The sequence below is a fragment of the Anomaloglossus baeobatrachus genome, chromosome 8, assembly GCF_048569485.1.
Source record: "Anomaloglossus baeobatrachus isolate aAnoBae1 chromosome 8, aAnoBae1.hap1, whole genome shotgun sequence".
Taxonomy (NCBI): Eukaryota; Metazoa; Chordata; class Amphibia; order Anura; family Aromobatidae; genus Anomaloglossus; species Anomaloglossus baeobatrachus.
The window spans coordinates 261,074,301-261,101,513 of record NC_134360.1 but is presented as its reverse complement, the minus strand read 5'-3'; the positions used below and the strand labels follow the sequence as shown (position 1 = coordinate 261,101,513).

General features: G+C 51.1%; 1 protein-coding gene across 1 annotated transcript in view; it reads right to left on the bottom strand.

The window, feature by feature from the left end:
- The window catches only part of LAMC2 (laminin subunit gamma 2), an 81,931-nt gene extending 80,291 nt beyond the window's left edge, over positions 1-1,640 (bottom strand). Inside the window, exon 1 of the mRNA XM_075320610.1 lies at positions 957-1,640. Within this exon, the coding sequence (XP_075176725.1) occupies positions 957-1,050 (94 nt within the window). The 5' untranslated portion in view covers positions 1,051-1,640. The remainder of the gene's footprint in view (positions 1-956) is intronic.
- Between the last annotated feature and the right edge of the window lie 25,573 nt (positions 1,641-27,213).

Genomic DNA, 27,213 nt, shown 5'->3' with positions numbered 1-27,213 from the left:
CAGTCCACAGGACCTTCTTCCAAAATGTAACTGGCTTGTCCAAATGTGCTTTTGCATACCTCAGGCGACTGTTTGTGGCGTGCTTGCAGAAACGGCTTCTTTCGCATCACTCTCCCATACAGCTTCTCCTTGTGCAACGTGCGCTGTATTGTTGACCGATGCACATTGACACCATCTGCAGCAAGATGATGCTGCAGGTCTTTGAGGTCTGTGGATTGTCCTTGACTGTTCTCACCATTCTTCTTCTCTGCCTTTTTGATATTTTTCTTGGCCTGCCACTTCTGGGCTTAACAAGAACTGTACCTGTGTTCTTCCATTTCCTTACTATGTTCCTCACAGTGGAAACTGACAGTTTAAATCTCTGAGACAACTTTTTGTATCCTTCCCCTGAACAACTATGTTGAATAATCTTTGTTTTCAGATCATTTGAGAGTTGTTTTGAGGAGCCCATGATGCCACTCTTCATAGGAGATTCAAATAGGAGAACAACTTGCAAGTGGCCACCTTAAATACCTTTTCTCATGATTGGATATACCTGCCTATGAAGGTCAAAGCTCAATGAGGTTACAAAACCAATTTAGTGCTTTAGTAAGTCAGTAACAAGTAGTTAGGAGGGTTCAAATCAAGAAATTGATAAGGGTGCCCATACTTATGCACCGGTCAAATTTTGTTTAAATGTGGATTGCACATTTTTTGTTAGTTCAATAAACCTCATTTCAATCTAGAAATATTACGGAGTCCATCAGTTATTAGATATATGAAACTGAAATAGCAAAAACCCCAAATTGTTATAAAGAAAAAAGGGTAACATTAATAGGGGTGCACAAACCTTTTCATACGACTGTATGTGCGAGTTGCGCTCATAGAAAGCAGAAGCGCGGCTCATAAGGATTCAGTGGATCCCATTGTACATGATGACCCATTCCCAGAACCAAAAGGAGAATCTTGATGCTCACCATCTATGGACGACGTAGTAGAATCCAGAGACAGTAACCCCAGCAGTGGGAGCAGCAGGATCAGCGCGGGGTCCGGGCTCCTCCATAGCACCATCCTGTTGAGGTTGCTCGGGTTGTTTCGGGGTCCTGCGCTGTGCACCCTGCACCCTCAGTCTGGCGGCTTCTCGCTCCTTCAGGTGTTGAGGTTGCTCGGGTTGTTTCGGGGTCCTGCGCTGTGCACCCTGCACCCTCAGTCTGGCGGCTTCTCGCTCCTTCAGGTGTTGAGGTTGCTCGGGTTGTTTCGGGGTCCTGCGCTGTGCACCCTGCACCCTCAGTCTGGCGGCTTCTCGCTCCTTCAGGTGTTGAGGTTGCTCGGGTTGTTTCGGGGTCCTGCGCTGTGCACCCTGCACCCTCAGTCTGGCGGCTTCTCGCTCCTTCAGGTGTTGAGGTTGCTCGGGTTGTTTCGGGGTCCTGCGCTGTGCACCCTGCACCCTCAGTCTGGCGGCTTCTCGCTCCTTCAGGTGTTGAGGTTGCTCGGGTTGTTTCGGGGTCCTGCACTGTGCACCCTGCACCCTCAGTCTGGCGGCTTCTCGCTCCTTCAGGTGTTGAGGTTGCTCGGGTTGTTTCGGGGTACTGCGCTGTGCACCCTGCACCCTCAGTCTGGCGGCTTCTCGCTCCTTCAGGTGTGTTTTATGAGTTCGCTGTAACCTGACTCATTACAGACACAAAGCTCTTCTGTTGTGACTCACGCTCTGAATAACAGCCCAACCCTTCCCTATTTCACAGGCACACACTAGATCCTGCATCCAACCTGCTCCGTGTGCGCCAGGGGTTGTCCGGCCGAACACAGGCGATCGCAGATCAATGGATTCCCAATATCTTAGGCCCCTTCACACGCTCGTGTTTCTGGTGCTTGTGGCATCTGTTTTTTGTTTTCACACATACCACACTTAATGTACACATTATAACCTACGGGGCTGCTCACACGTCTGTGTTTTTACATGGACCATGAATCTGTGCAAACCACACAAAGACATGTCCGATTTATTTTCCGGCTGCACAGATGACAAGGGCCAATACAAGTCTATGGGTACGTGAAAAATACGTACAGCACGCGGATGACGTCTCCGTCTCATCTGTGTGTATTTAACATTGCAAAGTATAGGAGAGGCTGAGTCATTTATTCTTTATCCATACCGGGAAAACACTGATGGAAAAAACGGACGCACGGATCTACAACATTGACGACACTTGTACCATTGTTTCACATGTGCTTTATATAGACGTGTGAAGGGGGCCTATACAGACGTATGAAGTAGTCCCTACATAGAGACTGTCAAAATATAGCATTATAACACCTTGTTCACATGGAGCATAAATACATTTTTTTTCTGCTTTTTATGTTTTCTGCAGGTGCCCCTCTCAAAATCCCTGTGCAGCCTCCACCGTGCTGTGGCTTCATTCCTTCCTTCCACCTCCACGCCTTAGGCTGTGTTCACAATTCACACACTGCATCTTTTACTGCTTTTTGGTGAATTTTTTGAGGTCACAAAGATGCACCCATACACACGCATTTCCTTCTCCCAACAAAGTCTATGAGGTTTCTATGTTGCTGTCCGCACTGGGCATCTTGGCTGCGTTGTTGAAGATGCAGCAGGTCAATTCTTTTTGCGTTTTTGAGCCTTTCTAGTCAATAGCTACATTTTTAATACAGAAAAGCTTTAATTCTGCACTTAAAAACCCAATTGTGTTTTTTACATGCATTTTTTCAGGCTCTCCATAGAAGCCTATGGGAAAAAACGAACCAAAAAAGGCCCAGAGGGCAGGAGTTTCGGGAAATCACATCCTCTCAGCTTGGACAGTACATAGGAGATTTTCTGCACAAAAATGCAGTATTTATGTTATATGGGAACATGGCTTTATAGTATTTATATAAAAAATGCTATATATCAGTAATGGTAAGGAATCTTGGACAAACAATAGCCAAATTAATTAAACAGATCAATTTTCATTAACACATCTGCAAAGTTGGCCTTAAAGGGGTTCTGATTCCATATGTTTGCCCCGGGGTGAAATAATGAAGCCTATACTCGCCTCCCGTACCCTTACATAGGTGTACAGGGCGTTTTAATGTTATGTGAGCCCCATGTCCAATCAGCTTTGCTTCCTTCTCCCCGTCTTTGGACCAAACGCGTTAATCAACAGAACGTGGTCGCTGCAGCTGCCTCTCACTTCCTGTTGATTAACTTGTTTGGTCCGAAGGCGGGGAGAAGGAAGCTGGAGCTGATTGGACATGGGGCTCGTGTGACATCACAGCCCCGACACGGCGAGCCGCACCTCCGCTGGAACGGCGCCGGTACGTTAGGTGACTATAGACTATTTTATCTGGAGAAAATATGTAGAATCAGAAGGGGTTGTCCTAGTCAGATAAATGTTGACTGAACCTGCCGATTTGTGTGGGACCATCAGACTGACCGATTCGTGTGTATGGGGTGTACTGACTTCCCCCGACACCAGAATCAGGCTACGGGATTCAACTTGCCAATCCATTTATTCTCTGGACAGATAAGTTTGAGAGCTTATTCCTCCCTCCCCATACAGAATACATGCTGGCTCGGCCAAGTGAAGCATGCATGTGTATGAGGGAGTTGGAAGGGTTAAGAATTTTATGAGACACTTATTTTAGGAAAGATTTTTCTTCCTCATACAACGGCAGTTAATAGAGCTGGAGTGGTCCAGATAATTAACCAGCCTAGGATCTGAAAAGGTCTTACACCCGCAGACTGCAGGCTGCTGTGTGCGCCACCTGCAATCGGTGGACTCCGAATCCGATATTGTCCACCCTCACGGCCGTCTTAGGATATTCCCAACCACCCGTGCACTATAGAAATCTGTTGTCAAAGGGATAAAAGTCATACAATAACACGGGGCGTTGGCATTACCGGAGGACCCGAGTGTGATATTGATGCCCTCAGGTGCTGCTCCACTGTATGTGATAGCGATATGTGGGCCGCAGACAGGAAGAACGAGTGACTCAGACACTTAGGTAATGATTGCTGCAGCGGTCACAGGAATGACACCCGGCTGAGAACATGCCTGCAGGGAAGGCAGACAAGGCTGGGGCGAGGCGCTCCCTCTGCAAAGATTGCCTGCCCTGCGGATACAAGAAGTAAACAGGTGTAAACAGCAAAATGGACTGGAAGCTTCCGAAAACATTCTGCTGTCACCATCAGACACTATGAATAAGCGGAAGACGCGCCCCATCCTATTACTGTACAAGGGTGGGAAGCATTACCTATCAGTTTAGGAAAAGATAGGACCAATGACCCCGGCCATATTAGTACTGTTTTGTATAAATCCATAAAAGCCCCCATAGATTGCTACAAGCCATACTGTGCCTCCTAGTGATTTCAGTTTCATTCACGTTACATAGATATTGCCCCCTGGACGTCTACAGCGTGCAGAGTCCATAAGAATACAGAGTGCATTTAAAGGGGTATCCACTATTTTTATATTGATGGGCTATCCTTAGGACAGGTCATCAATGTCTGATCGGTCGGGGTCCGACACCCTGCACCCCCCTTCCCCTGATCAGCTGCTCCTGGAAACACTGGCGGCAGCAGGAAATGCTCAGTTCCGGAGCTGCTCCGTCTTCTGATAGCGGCCATGGCCGGGAACTGCACATCCGCCTCTGACTCAAATCAATGGCAAGCGAAAGTGCAGCACCCGGCTGTAGCCACTGTCAGAAGACGGAGCAGCTCCGGAACTGACGACAGCACCGAGAAGATCTGATCAGCGGGGGTGGCGGGTGTAAGTGCCGGGTGTCACACCTCGGCCAATCAAAAATTGATGACATATCCTACGGATAGACCGTCAATGTAACAGTAAGGGAAGTGGACCTATAAGCTGCAGTGAAAAACACTAAGGGGCTCATTTGCGCTACACCAACTTGCAGGAGTAGAAGGCGCCAAATTCGTTAAGAGGTGTACGCCACTTAATAAATTTCACGCATTTTCTAAGTGGCGTGAGCTTCTGATCAAGGCTCCAGAAATGCTGCTCAGTAGCAATTCTGCCACACAAAATGCCAAAACGTCTGCCGGCTTGGGCAGGAGGGCATGGCCACGCCACATCTCTCCTCGACTTCTCCCCAGATGCACCCACTTCACAGGACCAGATTCAAAATGACATAAAAACATCAAAAGGCGCAAAACTTTTCTTGCAGCTTTTGTGATATGGGCCTTATTGTTTAGTGTCAATTATTGTTCTTTACCTACGAGCCTAAGGATTCTGAAGACGCCTGTATTTCGGCTGCTCACCTGTACAATCCTGTGAGCCACGCACGCCCCTTTATTAAAGGCAAATAACATTAGCATCAAATGAAAAGCCCCGTATCTCTGGTGGATTTACAAAAAACAGGAGGTGAAATTGTGCGACTTTTCTCAGCTGAAAGCCATTATTAACCCCGAGGATTTCTCTAATCATACAGTAACAGGATGTACTTACTTTTTACAGCATCAGCTCAAAATGTGATGCGATTGTCTTCTCTGATAGAGTTATGAGGTGTTAATGAACAATCTGGCTCCAGAGCCGCCTCCTATGTGTGAGCAATGATGGCCGACACCGCAGTGGAGTGCCCTGCGCCTAGCCGCCACAGATAACCGCGTGTATTGCCATCTGTATTACATGTATCGCCTTAGTGAGTTTGGTTTTCTCTGCTGCTCTCAACAAAACACACATTTCATACACTCCCTTAGGCCTCCCTCACACGTCCGTGTCTCTGGTACGTGTTTGGTCCGTTTCCTCACGTGCCAGAGACATGGGCACACGTAGACCCATTAAAATCAGTGGGTCTGCGCTCACGTGTGTTTTGCCATGGACAGTGTGTTCCTGGGGAGCATACGTGTGCCCGTGTACTCCACATGTAGACATGTCTGTTTTTCTCCAGCATCACGGGTGTCACACGGACTGCACGGATGTGATCCGTGTAACACACCGAAGAAAACACACGTGTCTGTGAATTAAAAGGTACTTCTATATTTACCTTCTCCAGCCCTGCGGTCTCTGACGCAGCTGGCACTTGCTTCCGACCCCCGCTCATTATGCTCATCACATATTCACTCCACTGTGGGCCGAAAGCAGCAGCAGCGGGGAGTCGGCAGGGGCCGAAAGCAGCAGCAGCGGGGAGTTGGCAGGGGCGGGGAGTCGGCAGGGGCGGGAAGCAGCAGCAACGGGGAGTCGGCAGGGGCGGGGAGTCGACAGGTGCTGGAAGCAGCAGCAGCGGGGAGTTGGCGGGGTGGAGAGTCGGCAGGGGCGTGGAGTCGGCAGGGGCGTGGAGTCGGCAGGGGCGGGGAGTCGGGAGGGGCGGGGAGTCGGCAGGGGCTGGAAGCAGCAGCGGGGAGTCGGCAGGGGCTGGAAGCAGCAGCAGCGGGGAGTCGGCAGGGGCGGGGGGCAGGGAGTCGGCAGGGGTGGGGAGTCGGCAGGGGTGGGGAGTCGGCAGGGGTGAGGGCAGGGAGTCGGCATTGGCTAGAAGCAGCAGCAGCGGGGAGTCGGCAGGGGCAGGGAGTCGGCAGGGGTGGGGGCAGGGAGTCGGCAGGGGCTGGAAGCAGCAGCAGTGGGGAGTCAGCAGGGGCAGGGAGTCGGCATTGGCTGGAAGCAGCAGCAGCGGGGAGTCGGCAGGGGCCGGTAGTTGGCAGGGGCGTGGAGTCGGCAGGGGCGGGGGCAGGGAGTCGGCAGGGGTGGGGAGTCGGCAGGGGCGGGGGCAGGGAGTCAGCAGGGGTGGGGGCAGGGAGTCGGCAGGGGCTGGAAGCAGCAGCAGTGGGGAGTCAGCAGGGGCAGGGAGTCGGCATTGGCTGGAAGCAGCAGCAGCGGGGAGTCGGCAGGGGCCGGTAGTTGGCAGGGGCGTGGAGTCGGCAGGGGCGGGGGCAGGGAGTCGGCAGGGGCGGGGGCAGGGAGTCGGCAGGGGCTGGAAGCAGCAGCAGTGGGGAGTCGGCAGGGGCAGGGAGTCGGCATTGGCTGGAAGCAGCAGCAGCAGGGAGTCAGCAGAGGCGGGGAGTCGGTGGGGGCAGGGAGTCAGCAGGGGTGGGGGCAGGGAGTCGGCATTGGCTGGAAGCAGCAGCAGCGGGGAGTCAGCAGGGGCGAGGAGTCGGCAGGGGCGGGAAGCAGCAGCAGCGGGGAGTCGGTGGGGGCAGGGAGTCAGCAGGGGCAGGGAGTCGGTGGGGGCAGGGAGTCAGCAGGGGCGGGGAGTCGGTGGGGGCAGGGAGTCGGCAGGGGTGGGGGCAGGGAGTCGGCAGGGGTGGGGGCAGGGAGTCGGCAGGGGCTGGAAGCAGCAGCAGTGGGGAGTCAGCAGGGGCAGGGAGTCGGCATTGGCTGGAAGCAGCAGCAGCGGGGAGTCAGCAGAGGCGGGGAGTCGGTGGGGGCAGGGAGTCAGCAGGGGTGGGGGCAGGGAGTCGGCATTGGCTGGAAGCAGCAGCAGCGGGGAGTCAGCAGGGGCGGGGAGTCGGCAGGGGCGGGAAGCAGCAGCAGCGGGGAGTCGGTGGGGGCAGGGAGTCAGCAGAGGTGGGGAGTCATTGGGGGCAGGGAGTCAGCAGGGGTGGGGGCAGGGAGTCAGCAGGGGTGGGGGCAGGGAGTCAGCAGGGGTGGGGGCAGGGAGTCGGTGGGGGCAGGGAGTCAGCAGCAGCGGGGAGTCAGCAGGGGCGGGGAGTCGGTGGGGGCAGGGAGTCGGTGGGGGCAGGGAGTCAGCAGCAGCGGGGAGTCAGCAGGGGCAGGGAGTCAGCAGGGGCGGGGAGTCAGCAGGGGCGGGGAGTCGGTGGGGGCAGGGAGTCGGTGGGGGCAGGGAGTCAGCAGGGGCGGGGAGTCAGCAGGGGCGGGGAGTCAGCAGGGGCGGGGAGTCGGTGGGGGCAGGGAGTCGGTGGGGGCAGGGAGTCGGTGGGGGCAGGGAGTCAGCAGGGGCGGGGAGTCAGCGGGGGCGGGGAGTCTGTGGGGGCAGGGAGTCGGTGGGGGCAGGGAGTCAGCAGCAGCGGGGAGTCAGCAGGGGCGGGGAGTCAGCAGGGGCGGGGAGTCAGCAGGGGCGGGGAGTCAGCAGGGCGGGGAGTCGGTGGGGGCAGGGAGTCGGTGGGGGCAGGGAGTCAGCAGCAGCGGGGAGTCAGCAGGGGCGGGGAGTCAGCAGGGGCAGGGAGTCGGCAGGGGCAGGGAGTCGGCAGGCCGGAGACAGACGTGTGAAAGAGGCCTAAGTGGGTTGTCACTTGAGAGAAAACCAACACTTGAGTGATGAGCCCTAAAAGGAGAAAGGGGAGGAGCTTAGCGTGAGGCACATTTCAGTCAGGAGCAGTTTGTCGTCGTGTGAGGTGAGGCGCGTACTGAGGAGACATCCTGCTCTGAGGGGATTTTCAGAAACCTCTGGAGCGGCAGCTGCACTTTTCAGGGTATCAGTCCCTAGGACACCATTGCCTTCAAGATCGGTGACTGAACTGAGAGACTGCAGCCTTTTTATAAGGGGCAGTGACATTTTCCTGGGAGCCCAGTGGCTCGTGTGAGTCAGGAAGCTTCTAGAAGAAGTAGAGAGTCTTCCTTCCGGATTCCAGTCACCGCTCGCCAGAAGGGATAATCAGTCCAGATTGTTCTTGTCTTAAGGTGGCTTTACACACTGCAGCATCGCAAACGACATCGCTGTAACGTCACCGGTTTTGTGACGTAATCGCGACCTCCCCAGCGACATTGCAGTGTGTGAAACACATCAGCGACCTGGCTCCCGCTGTGAAGTTGCTGATCGCTACAAATCGTTCAGGACCATTCTTTGGTCCTTTGTTTCCCGCTGTGCAGCAAAGTTTTAGTGTGAACAGGGGACTTTACAGCGACTTCGTTAGCGACTTCCCTTTCAAAAAGCTGCTTTACAACGTCCCCAATGACTAGCGAGGTCGTTCTGCAGGTCCGGATCGCTGTTGCGTCGTTGGCCAGGTTTTCCTGTTTGACTGCTCACCAGAGACTTTGTAGCGATCCCGGCCAGGTTGGGATCGCTGGTGGGATCACTAGAAAGTCTCAGCGTGTAAAGGGGCCTTAAGAAATCCCAAGATCCCTATTCCCAGATAGGAAAATAGTGGCAGAGTGTACTATCACCACACAGCAGAGAAGCCAAACTCCCATCGGGGCAGGGAAAACCACCACATATTGTAAGGCTGAAAAGAACATTCCAGACTGCTCTACAGAGCTTCAGTAAAAGCTCCTGTCTTGTCTCTGACTGATTTATTCCCGGCTGCCCCATCCCTACCTCAACATCCCCAGGAACCAGCCCTAGCTGGGGGGGGGGGGGAGAGGACAACCCTCTGGCACTGCGCATCACCACCTAACATCTGGGGCCCACCAGGAGTGCCGGCCATACCACAGCCGAACATCCCAACTGGCGTCACAACCTCTTTTTTCTCGCTTTCCCTTTTTAAATATTTTTACTCCCGATTACAAAAGCCTGTCGCCCGGTACAGCCACATCCCTACTCAGAGCCACCGCCCGTGACATCAGAGGCCTCCGGGGCGGCACAGGAGCCACTTGCAGTTTCTGAAAAGCGCCCACAGGGGTTAGGAAGCAAAATCCTATACGGCATCTGAATGTTAAATGGAGACTTCTGCTTAGAGCTTATCTGGATTGGGAATCAACACATTCATTTTCCTGTACTGCCATTAAGTCAAGTCAATGGTTCATAAAATAGAACATTCTCGAAATCACAGACTTGGAACAACCAACTTCTCTTGCTTTGGCTGATAGGGTCACCCTATTGGTCTTTGTCTGGACAACATGCTGCTGGAGGGTTTCAGTCACTTTGGAATGGCATAGCATTTATGCAAAGTCAATGCAAAAGTTAGGCTGCCCGTTACATCGGGTTTGTCAGATAATTAAGGAAATTAGCACCAGGTGCCACATTACCACCAATAACTTGCAGGGATCTGAAAGTGTTCTCTAGTTTTGATCAGTGTTCTTCTTCATTTATCTCATTTACATTGCTTCACAATAAATAAAATAAGCATAAAATCCTGCGAGTTTCCTCCTGTTAGGACATAATCACATAGGACGACGCAATGACCGCAACATTTAGGAAATTGTGTGTCCTCTAATTTTGATCTCCAGTGTACATGGCTACTTCTAAAGGGTTAAAGGGGCTATCCACTACTTTTTTTTTTTCTTAACTTACAATGTGCCCAAGTACGAACCGGTAGCTGCTAACTAGTTTGTAATAAAGCCCATTTTATGTGATATCTTATGTAGCTACAAGGAGAAATTACAAACTACATATAAATTTGCCGAAGGTCACAAAAGCCTAAAACTACTAAATTATAATGAAGCGAGAATCTGTTTATCGTAAAAAAGTAATCCCAATCCCATATATCATATTTACTTCGGAGACTTGCCCCTATTGGTAGCGTGGCCCCCAGATCCCCTTCTCGTGCATTTCTAACGATCGGTGGCTGCTTTCATTATGGAGATCACTGGAGACGCGGTGGCGCTTTGCTTCCTCGCCCTACTCTGTAATTCTCATAAAATGTGAGCCATGGCCACCTCATCACCGATTCCTGAAGTCAACACCTGAATGATCTACCAATGTGTGAGGGCTCCAGAGGCCGGACACGCACCTGTTACACGGTGGATATTTAACTTTGCAAAAAAGTCAATTATAGCGTGCTTAAAGCAGAGCGATCACCAGCTTTCACAATGTAAACTGCGCACATTCTAGAACCTGTGGAGGCTGGTGTACTTACCTTGAAAAAATGTGTCAAAATAGCTATTTATTGTATTTGAAAAGTCAAGTCTGATGTTGATGTGAGCATTTTATGAGCCCACTGCCAACCTTTATCAGAAAAACGGATACTAGGCTAGGGCCATGTACACACATAGAATCAATGTTTTTTTGGGGAGTTTTTTACTTCATTTTCTGGGTGCAGAAAATTTGCATTTTTTAAAAGCTCAGGTAATTTATAGACACAATTGTATTGTGCATTTTTCCCCCCACTATGGGATTCTATATAAAGCCTGAAATACTAATTTAAAAAAAAGAAGGGAATTTTGTTACTTACCGTAAATTCCTTTTCTTCTAGCTCCTATTGGGAGACCCAGACAATTGGGTGTATAGCTACTGCCTCCGGAGGCCACACAAAGCATTACACTAAAAAGTGTAAGGCCCCTCCCCTTCTGGCTATACACCCCCAGTGGGATCACTGGCTCACCAGTTTTAGTGCAAAAGCAAGAAGGAGGAAAGCCAATAACTGGTTTAAACAAATTCACTCCGAAGTAACATCGGAGAACTGAAAACCATTTAACATGAACAACATGTGTACCCGAAAACAACCAAAAATCCCGAAGGACAACAGGGCGGGTGCTGGGTCTCCCAATAGGAGCTAGAAGAAAAGGAATTTACGGTAAGTAACAAAATTCCCTTCTTCTTCGGCGCTCCATTGGGAGACCCAGACGATTGGGACGTCCAAAAGCTGTCCCTGGGTGGGTAAAGAATACCTCATGTTAGAGCTGCGAAGACAGCCCTCCCCTACGGGGAGGCAACTGCCGCCTGCAGGACTCTTCTACCTAGGCTGGCGTCCGCCGAAGCATAGGTATGCACCTGATAATGTTTGGTGAAAGTGTGCAGACTCGACCAGGTAGCTGCCTGGCACACCTGTTGAGCCGTAGCCTGGTGTCGTAATGCCCAGGACGCACCCACAGCTCTGGTAGAATGGGCCTTCAGCCCTGATGGAACCGGAAGCCCAGCAGAACGGTAGGCTTCAAGAATTGGTTCTTTGATCCATCGAGCCAGGGTGGCCTTAGAAGCCTGCGACCCTTTGCGCTTACCAGCGACAAGGACAAAGAGTGCATCCGAACGGCGCAGGGGCGCCGTGCGGGAAATGTAGATTCTGAGTGCTCTCACCAGATCTAACAAATGTAAATCCTTCTCATACCGATGAACTGCATGAGGACAAAAAGAAGGCAAAGAGATATCCTGATTAAGATGAAAAGAGGATACCACCTTCGGGAGAAACTCCTGAATGGGGCGCAGCACTACCTTGTCCTGGTGGAAGACCAGGAAGGGAGCCTTGGATGACAGCGCTGCTAGCTCAGACACTCTCCGAAGAGATGTGATCGCTACCAGAAAAGCCACTTTCTGTGATAGTCTAGAAAGTGAAACCTCCCTCAGAGGCTCGAAGGGCGGCTTCTGGAGGGCAACTAGTACCCTGTTCAGATCCCATGGATCTAACGGCCGCTTGTACGGGGGTACGATATGACAAACCCCCTGCAGGAACGTGCGTACCTTAGAAAGTCGTGCTAGACGCTTCTGAAAAAAGACGGATAGCGCCGAGACTTGCCCTTTAAGGGAGCCGAGCGACAAACCTTTTTCTAACCCAGATTGCAGGAAAGAAAGAAATGTAGGCAATGCAAATGGCCAGGGAGACACTCCCTGAGCAGAGCACTAGGATAAGAATATCCTCCACGTTCTGTGGTAGATCTTAGCGGACGTGGGCTTCCTAGCCTGTCTCATGGTGGCAACGACCCCTTGGGATAATCCTGAAGACGCTAGGATCCAGGACTCAATGGCCACACAGTCAGGTTCAGGGCCGCAGAATTCCGATGGAAAAACGGCCCTTGGGACAGCAAGTCTGGTCGGTCTGGTAGTGCCCACGGTTGGCCGACCGTGAGATGCCACAGATCCGGATACCAAGCCCTCCTTGGCCAGTCTGGGGCGACGAGTATGACGCGGCTGCAGTCGGATCTGATCTTGCGTAGCACTCTGGGCAAGAGTGCCAGAGGTGGAAACACATAAGGGAGCCGGAACTGCGACCAATCTTGCACTAAGGCGTCTGCCGCCAGAGCTCTGTGATCGCGAGACCGTGCCATGAAGGTTGGGACCTTGTTGTTGTGCCGGGACGCCATTAGGTCGACGTCCGGCCATCCCCAGCGGCGACAGATTTCCTGAAACACGTCCGGGTGAAGGGACCATTCCCCTGCGTCCATGCCCTGGCGACTGAGGAAGTCTGCTTCCCAGTTTTCTACGCCGGGGATGTGAACTGCGGATATGGTGGAGGCCGTGGCTTCCACCCACATCAGAATCCGACGGACTTCCTGGAAGGCTTGCCGACTGCGTGTCCCCCCTTGGTGGTTGATGTATGCCACCGCTGTGGAGTTGTCCGACTGAATTCGGATCTGCCTTCCTTCCAGCCCCTGCTGGAAGGCTAGTAGGGCAAGATACACTGCTCTGATTTCCAGAACATTGATCTGAAGGGTGGACTCTTGCTGAGTCCACGTACCCTGAGCCCTGTGGTGGAGAAAAACTGCTCCCCACCCTGACAGACTCGCGTCTGTCGTGACCACCGCCCAGGACGGTGGTAGGAAGGATCTTCCCTGTGATAATGAGGTGGGAAGAAGCCACCACTGCAGAGAGTCCTTGGCCGTCTGGGAAAGGGAGACTTTCCTGTCCAGGGATGTTGACTTCCCGTCCCATTGGCGGAGAATGTCCCATTGAAGTGGGCGCAGATGAAACTGCGCAAACGGAACCGCCTCCATTGCCGCCACCATCTTCCCGAGGAAGTGCATGAGGCGTCTTAAGGAGTGCGACTGACTTTGAAGGAGAGCCTGCACCCCAGTCTGTAGTGACCGCTGCTTGTCCAGCGGAAGCTTCACTATCGCTGAGAGAGTATGAAACTCCATGCCAAGATACGTCAGTGATTGGGTCGGTGACAGAGTTGACTTTGGGAAGTTGATGATCCACCCGAACGTCTGGAGAGTCTCCAGTGCAACATTCAGGCTGAGTTGGCATGCCTCCTGAGAGGGTGCCTTGACAAGTAGATCGTCCAAGTAAGGGAGCACAGAGTGTCCCTGAGAGTGCAAGACTGCTACCACTGCCGCCATGACCTTGGTGAACACCCGTGGGGCTGTCGCCAGACCAAATGGCAGAGCTACGAACTGAAGATGGTCGTCTCCTATCACGAAGCGTAGAAAGCGTTGGTGCTCGGTAGCAATCGGCACGTAGAGATAAGCATCTTTGATGTCTATTGATGCTAGGAAATCTCCTTGAGACATTGAGGCAATGACTGAGCGGAGGGATTCCATCCGGAACCGCCTGGCGTTCACATGCTTGTTGAGCAGTTTTAGGTCCAGAACAGGACGGAATGAGCCGTCCTTTTTTGGCACCACAAAGAGATTGGAGTAAAAACCTTGTCCTTGTTCCCGAAGAGGAACAGGGACCACCACTCCTTCTGCTCTTAGAGAATGCACCGCCTGCAGAAGGGCATCTGCTCGGTCGGGATGTGGGGAAGTTCTGAAGAACCGAGGCGGAGGACGAGAACTGAACTCTATCCTGTACCCGTGAGACAAAATGTCTGTTACCCACCGGTCTTTGACCTGTGGCAGCCAAATGTCGCAAAAGCGGGAGAGCCTGCCACCGACCGAGGATGCGGAGGGAGGCGGCCGAAAGTCATGAGGCAGCCGCCTTGGAAGCGGTACCTCCGGTTGCTTTCTTGGGGCGTGAGTGAGTCCGCCAGGAATCAGAGTTCCTTTGCTCTTTCTGAGTCCCTTTGGACGAGGAGAATTGGGGCTTGCCCGAGCCTCGAAAGGACCGAAACTTTGACTGCCACTTCCTCTGTTGAGGTTTGCTTGATCTGGGCTGGGGTAAGGAAGAGTCCTTACCTTTGGACTGTTTAATGATTTCCGCCAATTGCTCACCAAACAGTCTGTCTCCAGATAATGGCAAGCTGGTTAAACATTTTTTAGAAGCAGAATCTGCTTTCCATTCTTTTAACCACAAGGCTCTGCGCAAAACTACAGAGTTGGCGGATGCCATTGAGGTACGGCTCGTAGAGTCCAGTACCGCATTGATAGCGTAGGTCGCAAACGCAGTCATTTGCGTAGTTAAGGACGCCACTTGCGGCACCGCTGGACGTATGAAAGAGTCCACCTGTGCCAGACCAGCTGAAATAGCTTGGAGCGCCCACACGGCCGCGAATGCTGGAGCAAACGACGCGCCGATAGCTTCATAGACAGATTTCAACCAAAGGTCCATCTGTCTGTCATTGGCATCTTTAAGTGAAGCCCCATCCTCCACTGCAACTATGGATCTAGCTGCAAGCCTGGATATTGGAGGGTCCACTTTTGGACACTGGGTCCAGCGTTTGACCACGTCAGGGGGAAAGGGATAACGTGTATCCTTAAGACGTTTGGAAAAACGCTTGTCCGGATTAGCATGGTGTTTCTGGATTGATTCTCTGAAGTCAGAGTGGTCCAGAAAAGTACTCAATTTACGCTTGGGATACAGGAAATGGAATTTCTCCTGCTGGGCTGCTGCCTCCTCTGCTGAAGGGGCTGGGGGAGAAATGTCCAACAGCCTATTGATGGCCGCTATAAGGTCATTTACCGTGGCGTCACCATCTGGCGTATCCAAATCGAGTGCGGTGTCAGGACCAGACTCCTGATCACCCACCTCTGTCTCATCATATAGAGACTCTTCTCGCTGAGACCCTGACCCACGTGATGACGTGGAGGGTCTCTCCCAGCGAGCTCGCTTAGGCGGCCTGGGACTGTCATCAGAGTCAGAGCCCTCAGCCTGTGATGCCTGGGACCCCCTTGAAGTACGGATTAGTTCCAACTGAGGGGGACCGGGGAACATAGACACAGCAGTGTCCATGGTCTGAGCAACTGGCCTGGACTGCAAGGTCTCCAGGATTTTTGTCATAGTCACAGACATTTTATCAGCAAAGACTGCAAATTCTGTCCCCGTCACCGGGGCAGGGTTCACAGGCGTCTCTGCCTGGGCTACCACCACCATAGGCTCTGGCTGACGAAGTGCCACTGGGACTGAACATTGCACACAATGAGAGTCGTTGGAGCCTGCTGGTAGATTAGCCCCACATGCTGTACAAGCAGTGTATACAGCCCGTGCCTTGGCACCCTTGCGTTTTGTGGATGACATGTTGCTGTCTCCTCAGAGCAATATAGGGTATACAGCCAAGAAGCGACCTTACAGTGCAGAATATATATAAATATATATCTGGTACAGGAAAAAGTACACCAATACAACACTGTGGCACTAGTGGGGCCAGCACTAATGTGCTGCTTACCGCCCGCTAAACGCGGGTGTGTGGTCGCCAGAAATCCCTAGTCCGGGTCTCCCAGAGCCTGTGTCCGTCCTCCAGCCAGACTGCATGCAGGAATGGCTGCCGGCGTCCTGTGGAGGGGGGGGCGGGCCCTGGGCGTGCTCAGACCAAAAGCGGGAAACTGCGTCCCACTGTGCCTAGTGAGAGGGCTGGAGCATGTAAATAAGGCTCCAGCCCTCGGCGCTGACGATTGCACAGCGTCTGTCCCATTCCCTGATTGACAGGGAGGGGGCGGGAACGAAGCGGAGCTAGGCCGCAAAAGCCGGGGACTAAATTTATAAGCGCCGCCGCCGTAAAAGCGCGGTCGGCGCCAAGTCCCCGGCGCACTACAAGTCCCAGCCGCGCCGCCGCTCCGAGAGCGGCCGGCGCGGTAGTTCCCAGCACATGAAGTCACACAGCTAAGCTGCTGTGACTCAAATCCCAGCGTGCAGCGCTACTGTCCCCGGCGCACTAACACACCCAGCAAGCCTGGCGTGTGCGTGCCTGTCTGTACGGGGACACAGAGTACCTGAAAGTTGCAGGGCCTTGTCCCTGAACGGTACCCAGCTCCGTATCCAGCAGGTTCACTGGGTCTGTGGATGGAGCCCGGCCTCAGGGCTTGGGGGCCGGTAAGATCCCACTTCCTCAGAGCCCCTCAGGGGTATGGGGAAGGAAAACAGCATGTGGGCTCCAGCCTCCGTACCCGCAATGGGTACCTCAACCTTACAAACCGCAAGTGGGGTGAGAAGGGAGCATGCTGGGGGCCCTAGTATGGGCCCTCTTTTCTTCCATCCGATAGAGTCAGCAGCTACTGCTGACTAAACAGTGGAGCTATGCGTGGATGTCTGACCTCCTTCGCACAAAGCAGAAAACTGGTGAGCCAGTGATCCCACTGGGGGTGTATAGCCAGAAGGGGAAGGGCCTTACACTTTTTAGTGTAATGCTTTGTGTGGCCTCCGGAGGCAGTAGCTATACACCCAATCGTCTGGGTCTCCCAATGGAGCGCCGAAGAAATATATATATATATATATATATATATATATATATAAAATATAGATTATATATTTAGCACTTGGGAACATGACCTAAAGTGACTTGATGAACAGTCCACAATATAAGGATGTGTCTGAACCCGATAGATTAGCCCATAGCAGGGCACAGGCATTAGCTCACGTTGTTGCTGCCAAGATGAGCTTATAAAAAGCAAGCAAATATTGTGATCTGAGGGCCGGCGATCTGACATCAGTCACATAATGTACAGCTATATCGGGAACACCCTGTCCCTGCGCCAGGAGATGCGTTTTAACCTGCTTGACACTACTACGTAAAGAACGCCGCCTCCGCCTCCAGCCCCATCCTCCGGCTGAATTATAGAGCAGTACCCACACCCATTAATCCCTACTGAACAGTATGAACACGCTGTGCACGCGGCATAGTATAGAGAGGCTGGTTGCCCAATCTGAAAGCGTCGTATTATGGAATTTGTAGTATGGAGTCCCCTGTACTGCAGCCTCATCCTTTATAAGAGGGGCTATAAGGAGGGGCCTTTTTGGAGCCTGTGGCCCCTTCGGTGCATCATGTAAAGCAAATCGAGTTTACTTTAGTGTCTTCAAGCATTTTCTGGGGAGACGGTATCTTCCGATAACGGGTAGGCAAGCCAGGGCCTCTAGGGTTTGTGCTGGAGGTGTACTTACTTATATAGCGATATCAGAGCTGAGAGTGGCTCATTCCTCCTCTATGGCAATCAATATAGTCATCAACGATTCATGTATTTACACTATGTCCCAGGTAAAACATGGCAAATTCAACAAACGAAGGGGGCTTTAAGTTTTATTTTATAATCCGAGCGACACTTTTTACTTGGAGTCTATCAGCGCATTTTACAGGGGGCTACATGGCATTGGCTAATCCACGGCAGAACATCAGTGGAGGTCTTCAAAATGTAAAGTCACCAGATTCCACATACAAACTACAGTATATACCGTATAATGCATGTATCCGGGCGCGCTCACATGAGCGTATCACACAGGTCATGGCTTTCCAATGTTTTATCTGATCGCCTACACACCAATATTATACTATGAGGCCGTGCCGACCAGCGCTTCTTTTTTTTCTTATGCCGATTCAGCATGAGAAATTAAATAAATTGCAGAATGCTGTTAGTGGCAGCACATATCAGACAGCGCACACCCATTCAAGTCTATGAGTGTGTGAAACACTTCGGACTGCACTCCAATGACAGGCAAATGCAGTACAATTTACACGGATACAGACAATGGAGAAATGAAGTTCTCCATCTACTCCTCACCTGTTCTCCTGTGCGAGAGACTCCGATCACAGTTAGGCCCCTTTCAGACGTCCGTGTTTAAACAAGTGCAAGCCTCGTGTACCAGTATGGGCATCAGTGTGACATCCATGTGAGATCGCTCGCTTGGCCACGGTTTTGCGGCATTTTTAATTTAAAAAATAAAAAAATGACGTGGGGTCCCCCCCAATTTTCATATCCAGCACAGGAAGAGCAGCAGCTGCGGGCTGCAACCCTCAGTTCTCTGCTGGTCCTTTGCTGGTTATTATAATACAGGGGATCCCATGCTTATTTTTATTTTAAATCTGAAAAGACATGGGGTCCCCTCCTTTTTACTAAAACCAGTCAAGGTGCAGCAGACAATTGATATCACACGTACCTGAAACACTGACCTCTGAAAGGGGCCTAAATGACACTCGTCTCACACACTGATCAATCATTAGCATAATCGGGCCAATTCTTTCTCGAGAGTGCAGGCGCTCGTGTGACCCTGGCCTTAGACCTCACGTGCCTGGGGTACTTTTAAAATAAATGTAGAAAGTCTGGATAATATTTTTATGGAAATGTATACACAGTCTCCGCCCAACTAACCTGATTGACAGTTCCTCAGTGGCCCTCCTCCCTGCTGAGATCTCACATTGCTCAGTACAAGCTGCAGTTGTCAGTAAGGCAGGGTGAGCAGAGATTGAATAATGTTTGACTCATGAGGACTTCCTCTTGATCACAAATTGATTATTTTAAAGGGCAGGGTCACAAGCGTATAAATCAGAGGCGTGATATCCAATTTTTATCAGATAGCACTCAGACCAATGTTACTCAATGGTCTGATATTTTTCACTGAATCTGTCAGAAAAAAAAAAATAAATAAATAAATCAACTGCCGCATGCTGCGATTTAGTTTGGAAATTGGATGCAACGCACCCATTAAAGTCTATAGGTGTGTGGAAAACATCGGCCTGCACTCCGATGTCATCCGAGTGCAGTCAGATTTCCGCTGAGTCACATAATGGAGAAATGTTGTTCTCCATCTTCTCACAGTGTGCCAAGAGTCTCTCATCCAGGAGAGAATTGGAGGATACTATGCGGAGGCTCAGATCAGAGCTTGATCGGAGAGTCACTAGCACAATAGACCTCATTCTCTCAGATGAGTGAATCCACGGTGGTGTAACGCCGCCCTAACATTGTGATTATACGGCCATTGTGACAGAGTACGTACAACTGCCTCATCACTTCAAAGACCTCTAATGAATTTAAATTCCTAAATATGAGAATCTGGTGACCGTTCCGCTTTCAGTGAACGTGAAAATCTTTGCTTGGAGTCTCTGAAACCTTACACCCTCTCCCCAAAGAAAACCGGATGGGGCGCCTATAGACCAGAAATCCAAAACTGTAACCCTGTGTGGCCATACAGGACTTAGGCCCTGTTCACACCAGGTTTGTGATGGAAAAGCACACGTTCATCCTAAATGACATCCGGTTATGTTACAAAGGGCCCGTCAACAGATTAGGCAGTATTTAAATTCTGACCAATGTTTCCCGTGGTGGTGTGCGGCATTTGAAAGATTTGCCAAATGCACTAAAGGAGCACATGCCTCTTAAAGGGGACCCGTGATTAAGTCAAATGTGGCTAGTTTTCACTTTCTTTTTTATTCGCACAGCTCCCGGAGTATTCCAGTTTTTGTGTTATTTTCAATTCTTCCATACAGTTACAGAGATAGGAGCCTTTTTATGAAGTGCTAATTGTTATAGTCTGTACTAAGGGGGTGTGGCTCACATCTGGGGGCGTGTCTTTAGGCTGCTCTGCATAATTATCCTGCAAGCCACACACACTTTCTAAAAATCTAAACAATTAGCACTAAAAAGTGCCCATATCTGTGGAATCTTATAACGGATCTGAGACAACAAAAACTGGAACACTCCGAGGCCCAGCGGGAATAAAATAACAGCAAAAACTGGCAACAGGTCCTCTTTAAAGGGAGCCAACCAGCAGGATTTTCATATATAAAGTAAGGTCAGGGTCAGGTCTTGCTATCTATTCCCGCCCCGTCTACCTGCCTGTGCTGAAATCAACGTCTATGACAGAGACAGTGGAGAAAGGCCGGAGAGGGGCAGGAATAGAGAGACCCACATATTCCCTTCCTGTTGCACCTGTCAATCAAATAGCCGTGCATTGCTGGAACTTTACTTGCACATATTTCAGAAATAAAACCTCCAATCTCAGAACAGAAGCTCTGCTTACATTCAGCATCCTAGAGCCAGTATAGCCCCGGCTTTACTTATATATGAAAACCCTGCTGGCTGGTTCCCTTCAAGCATAGGCCATAAATCTGATGTGTAGAGACACATGGACTAGAAGGTGGAAGGAATACACAACTTGCGTATTATAAGGGGTTACAAATATTCAATTTATTATAAATAAGAAATACTGTTTTATACATAAAAATGCGTTGTGTTCTGTTGAACCCCTTTCTTCCCTGGACAAAAAAAAAAAAAAAAGTTGACCACAGATGACCCAGTCTCCCCTTCTAAGAACAGCGTTGTCCGTTAAGAGCCTAATCTTAGACATGGTTAACGGAGAGAGTAACCCGGGCACAAAGCGTCGCGGCCACAGGAGCTGTAACAGTGAAATGGTTGCATCTCTTTTCGGGAAGGGTCCTTTGATGAAGGATGACACAAGAGGAGGTAAAAACAGAAGAAACACAGACACGAGTTAGGGTCTCCGAGGAGGTTCAGTGAGTAAGATTTAGCTTTGTGCTGTCACCCTACACAAGTGTCTGTGCTTCCACAGGGGTGCAATACATAATGCTTCAGAGACGGTCAGGTGGAGAGCTCGGAGAATTGGAGGAGAAGACCCTTAGCTATGAATGAAGCCCGCCTCGCTCTCCTCCGAACGCCAGCTCTCTCCCAGCCAGGAACATATTTACAGGAAGATAAAACTGGAACAAAATAGACATTCAACTGGAGTTATAATCTGGATACAAAAAATAAAAACACTCACAGGAATCAAGCAAATTCAAAAATCATTTATAGCACCAGTGTCATTTAAAAAAAAAAAGGTGTTACCCTCCAAGAGTGCCCCCCAATACATCCAGGGGCGCAGGCATGGAGGGTGTCCTTCAGATGAGGGATGCTGTATAGAAAGCCCAGGTGTAACAGTTGTACGCTTTCTCAGAACTGTAAAGCTAATGTCAGACAGAAGCCGTTCCCTCTGCCGGAACCTTTGCACAAGTTTACGGTTATTTGTCACTTTATATGGAGCTCGATCCGCTCATATAGGTACGATATACAAAATGTGTAAAGATCACGGAATCCTACACTAAAGGTAGCACCAAAATTAAAGCGTACTGTGGCGTTGGTTTAGCGCTACATCCCAAGTGTTTCCTGCACCGTGGCGCTCTTGGCCACACATTTAGGGCACATGCAGACATCTGAAAAAACAGTCCACAATGCACGGATTGTCCGCTGGCCTCCCCATCGGAGCTTGACAGCCTCAAGTTTGGGTTGCGAGACCTGCGGACAATCAGGGCTCAGAATGAATGTTATTGACGTCTGCATGAGCCCCTAGTTGAATGGAGCGGCGCTAGAGATCCCCTATAGAAATGTGCAGGGAAAGTTAGAAGGGGCGATACCCTCTGTCCACAAGATTAGCGGGGGTTTCAGAGGTTGGGCACTCGCCGATCGGAAAGTGATGGCACAGATTAGAATACCCCTTTATGTTGGGTTCTACTTTTAAACACTGAGGCTGACAATTGACATGGCTACCAGCCTTCCACTGCCGGTATATTTATCCAAGTCAATGCAACTAAATAAGAAGGGACACAGCTCGTGAATGACATTAGCCGAAGGGAGATTAGTTACAAATATAGGTTACGTTTTGTTATGTGCAAAAACATCTCTCACAATCTATTGGCAACTTAATTGGTTTTCCCCTTTGATAAAACAAAAAGTCAGAAAAAGTCAAAATGTTACGAGTGGAAATTGATCGCGCCTCAATAAGATCACGGAAGTGACAATTACAGCTTTGATGGGTTCTCGGAATAACTGATTATTGTTTGTGCTTATTCCGTCTTCAGGTTTATTTTTAATAGCAAATGGATATTTTAGTAGATTTCTATAAAGTAACCCGTAGAGGGAGAACGATCAATACTTATAGTTTTTTTGGCAGATAAACGTTATAGAAAGGTTTGGGTTTCAGATTAAAAAGAAGGGAATTTTGTTACTTACCGTAAATTCCTTTTCTTCTAGCTCTTATTGGGAGACCCAGACGATTGGGGTATAGCTACTGCCCTCTGGAGGCCACACAAAGCACTACACTAAAAGTGCAAGGCCCCTCCCTCTCTGGCTATACCCCCCCGTGGTATCACGGGTACTCCAGTTTTAGTGCCAAAGCAAGAAGGAGGAAGCCAACAACTGGTTTAAACAAATTAACTCCGAGTAACATCGGAGAACTGAAAAACCGTTCAACATGAACAACATGTGTACCCGCAAACAGCAAAAAACAATCCCGAAGGACAACAGGGCGGGTGCTGGGTCTCCCAATAAGAGCTAGAAGAAAAGGAATTTACGGTAAGTAACAAAATTCCCTTCTTCTTCAGCGCTCTATTGGGAGACCCAGACGATTGGGACGTCCAAAAGCTGTCCCTGGGTGGGTAAAGAAATACCTCATGTTAGAGCTGCAAAACAGCCCCCCCCTACGGGGATGTCACTGCCGCCTGCAGGACTCTTCTACCTAAGCTGGCATCCGCCGAAGCATAGGTATGCACCTGATAATGCTTGGTGAACGTGTGCAGACTCGACCAGGTAGCCGCCTGACACACCTGTTGAGCCGAAGCCTGGTGCCGTAATGCCCAGGACGCACCTACGGCTCTGGTTGAGTGGGCTTTTAGCCCTGAAGGAACCGGAAGCCCAGCAGAACGGTAGGCCTCTATAATTGGTTCTTTGATCCATCGAGCCAAGGTGGCTTTAGAAGCCTGCAACCCCTTGCGCGGACCGGCGACAAGGACAAAAAGTGCATCGGAACGGCGCATGGGCGCCGTGCGGGAAATGTAGATCCTGAGTGCTCTCACCAGATCTAGCAAACGCAAGTCCCTTTCATACCGGTGAACCGGATGAGGATAAAAGGAAGGCAATGATATATCCTGATTAAGATGAAACGAGGATACGACCTTAGGGAGAAACTCCGGAATGGGGCGCAGCACAACCTTGTCCTGGTGGAACACCAAGAAGGGAGCCTTGGATGACAGAGCAGCCAGCTCAGACACTCGCCGAAGCGATGTGATCGCAACAAGAAACGCCACTTTCTGTGACAGGCGAGAAAAAGAAACTTCTTTGAGAGGCTCGAAGGGCGGCTTCTGGAGAGCCACTAGTACCCTGTTCAGATCCCATGGATCCAACGGCCGCTTGTACGGGGGCACAATATGACAGACCCCCTGCAGGAACGTGCGCACCTTAGGAAGACGTGCTAGACGCTTCTGAAAAAACACGGATAGTGCCGAGACTTGCCCTTTAAGGGAGCCGAGCGACAAGCCCTTTTCCAACCCTGATTGCAGGAAAGATAGAAAAGTGGGCAATGCAAATGGCCAGGGAGACACTCCCTGAGCAGAGCACCAGGTTAAGAAAATCTTCCACGTTCTGTGGTAGATCTTAGCAGAAGTTGACTTCCTAGCTTGTCTCATTGTGGCTACCACTCCCTGGGATAATCCTGTTGACGATAGGATCCAGGACTCAATGGCCACACAGTCAGGTTCAGGGCCGCAGAATTCTGATGGAAAAACGGCCCTTGAGACAGCAGGTCTGGACGGTCTGGAAGCGACCACGGTCGGCCGACCGTGAGATGCCACAGATCCGGATACCACGATCTCCTCGGCCAGTCTGGGGCGACGAGTATGATGCGGCTGCAATCGGATCTGATCTTGCGTAGTACTCTGGGCAAGAGTGCCAGAGGCGGGAATACATATGGGAGGCGGAAGTGCGACCAATCTTGCACCAAGGCGTCTGCCGCCAGCGCTCTTTGATCTCGCGACCGCGCCATGAATGCCGGGACCTTGTTGTTGTGCCGAGACGCCATTAGGTCGACGTCCGGCACTCCCCATCGGCGACAGATTTCCTGAAACACGTCCGGGTGAAGGGACCATTCCCCTGCGTCCATGCCCTGGCGACTGAGGAAGTCTGCTTCCCAGTTTTCTACGCCTGGGATGTGAACCGCGGATATGGTGGATGCTGTGTCCTCCACCCAATTCAGAATGCGCCGGACTTCCTGAAAGGCTTGCCGGCTGCGCGTCCCTCCTTGGTGGTTGATGTATGCCACCGCTGTGGAGTTGTCCGATTGGATTCGGATCTGCTTTCCTTCCAGCCACTGTTGGAAGGCCAGTAGGGCAAGATACACTGCCCTGATTTCCAGAACATTGATCTGAAGGGTGGACTCCTGCTGAGTCCACGTCCCCTGAGCCCTGTGGTGTAGAAACACTGCTCCCCACCCCGACAGACTCGCATCTGTCGTGACTACTGCCCAGGATGGGGGCAGGAAGGATCTTCCCTGAGACAATGAGGTGGGAAGGAGCCACCATTGCAGAGAGTCCTTGGCCGTCTGGGAAAGAGAGACTTTCCTGTCTAGGGAAGTCGTCTTCCCGTCCCATTGGCGGAGAATGTCCCATTGAAGTGGACGCAGATGAAACTGCGCAAAGGGAACTGCTTCCATGGCTGCCACCATCTTCCCTAGGAAGTGCATGAGGCGCCGTAAGGGGTGCGACTGGCCCTGAAGGAGCGATTGCACCCCTGTCTGTAGGGACCGCTGCTTGTTTAGCGGAAGCTTCACTCTCGCTGCTCGAGTATGAAACTCCATGCCAAGATACGTTAGTGACTGTGTCGGTGACAGATTTGACTTTGGAAAGTTGATGATCCATCCAAAAGTCTGGAGAGTCTCCAGCGTAGCCTGTAGACTGAGTTGGCATGCCTCTTGAGAGGGTGCCTTGACAAGTAGATCGTCTAGGTAAGGGATCACCGAGTGTCCCTGAGAGTGCAAGACTGCTACCACCGCCGCCATGACCTTGGTGAAGACCCGTGGGGCTGTCGCCAGACCAAATGGCAGAGCTACGAACTGAAAATGGTCGTCTCCTATCACAAAACGTAGAAAACGTTGATGTTCTGTAGCAATTGGCACGTGGAGATAAGCATCCTTGATGTCTATTGAGGCAAGGAAGTCTCCTTGAGACATTGAGGCAATGACAGAACGGAGGGTTTCCATCCGGAACCGTCTGGCGTGTACATGTTTGTTGAGCAGTTTTAGGTCCAGAACAGGACGGAATGAGCCGTCCTTTTTTGGCACCACAAAGAGATTGGAGTAAAACCCTCTCCCTTGTTCCTGAAACGGTACAGGAACCACTACTCCCTCCGCTCTTAGGGAGTCCACCGCCTGCCGCAGGACATCTACACGGTCTGGGTGTGGGGAGGTTCTGAAGAACCGAGCTGGAGGACGAGAACTGAACTCGATTCTGTACCCGCGCGACAAAATGTCCGCCACCCACCGGTCTTTGACCTGTGACATCCAAGTGTCGTAAAAGCGGGAGAGCCTGCCCCCGACCGGAGATGCGGAGGGAGGGGACTGGAAGTCATGAGGTAGCCGCTTTGGAAGCGGTTCCTCCATTTGCTTTCTTGGGGCGTGAATGAGCCCTCCAGGAATCTGAGTTTCTTTGCGTCCTCTGAGTCCCTTTGGACGAGGAGAATTGTGTTTTGCCCGAACCTCGAAAGGACTGAAACTTCTGCTGCCACTTTCTCTGCTGAGGTTTGCTTGATCTGGGCTGGGGTAAAGAGGAGTCTTTACCCTTGGACTGTTTAATGATGTCAGCCAATGGCTCGCCAAACAGTCTTTCTCTAGACAAAGGCAAGCTGGTTAAACATTTTTTGGAACCAGCATCTGCTTTCCAGTCCTTTAACCACAATGCCCTGCGCAAAACTACCGAATTGGCAGACGCCATTGAGGTGCGGCTGGTAGATTCTAGGACCGCATTGATAGCGTAAGACGCAAACGCGGACATCTGCGAGGTAAGGGACGCCACTTGCGGCACCGCTGGATGTAAGATAGCATCCACTTTCGCTAAACCAGCTGAAATAGCTTGTAGCGCCCATACGGCTGCGAATGCTGGAGCAAACGACGCGCCGATAGCTTCATAGACAGATTTTAACCAAAGGTCCATCTGTCTGTCATTGGCATCTTTAAGTGAAGCGCCATCTTCCACTGCAACTATGGATCTAGCTGCAAGTTTGGAAATCGGGGGATCCACCTTTGGACACTGGGTCCAGCGCTTGACCACCTCAGGGGGGAAAGGATAACGTGTATCCTTAGAACGTTTAGAGAAACGCTTTTCTGGATGAGCATCGTGTTTCTGGATTGATTCTCTGAAGTCAGAGTGATCCAACAGAGCACTTAATTTACGCTTGGGATAGAGGAAACGAAATTTCTCCTGCTCTGCCGCTGCCTCTTCTGCTGAAGGGGTTGGGGGAGAAATATCTAACAGCCTATTGATGGCTGAGATAAGATCGTTTACCATGGCGTCCCCATCCGGGGTATCCAGATTGAGAGGGGTTCCAGGATTAGACTCCTGATCACTCTCTTCAGACACATCACAGGGAGACTGATTGCGCTGAGACCCTGAGCAGTGTGATGACGTTGAGGGTCTTTCCCAGCGAGCCCGCTTGGGGTGGCTGGGGCAATCATCTGAGTCATCATACTCATCCTGAGAGGCCGGGGACCCCCTTGCAGTCTGGATTAAATCCAACTGCGGAGGGTTAGAGGACATAGACCTCGCCGTGTCCATAGACTGAGCCCCAGGCATGGATTGCAAAGTTTCCAGGATTTTTGCCATAGTCACCGACATATTAA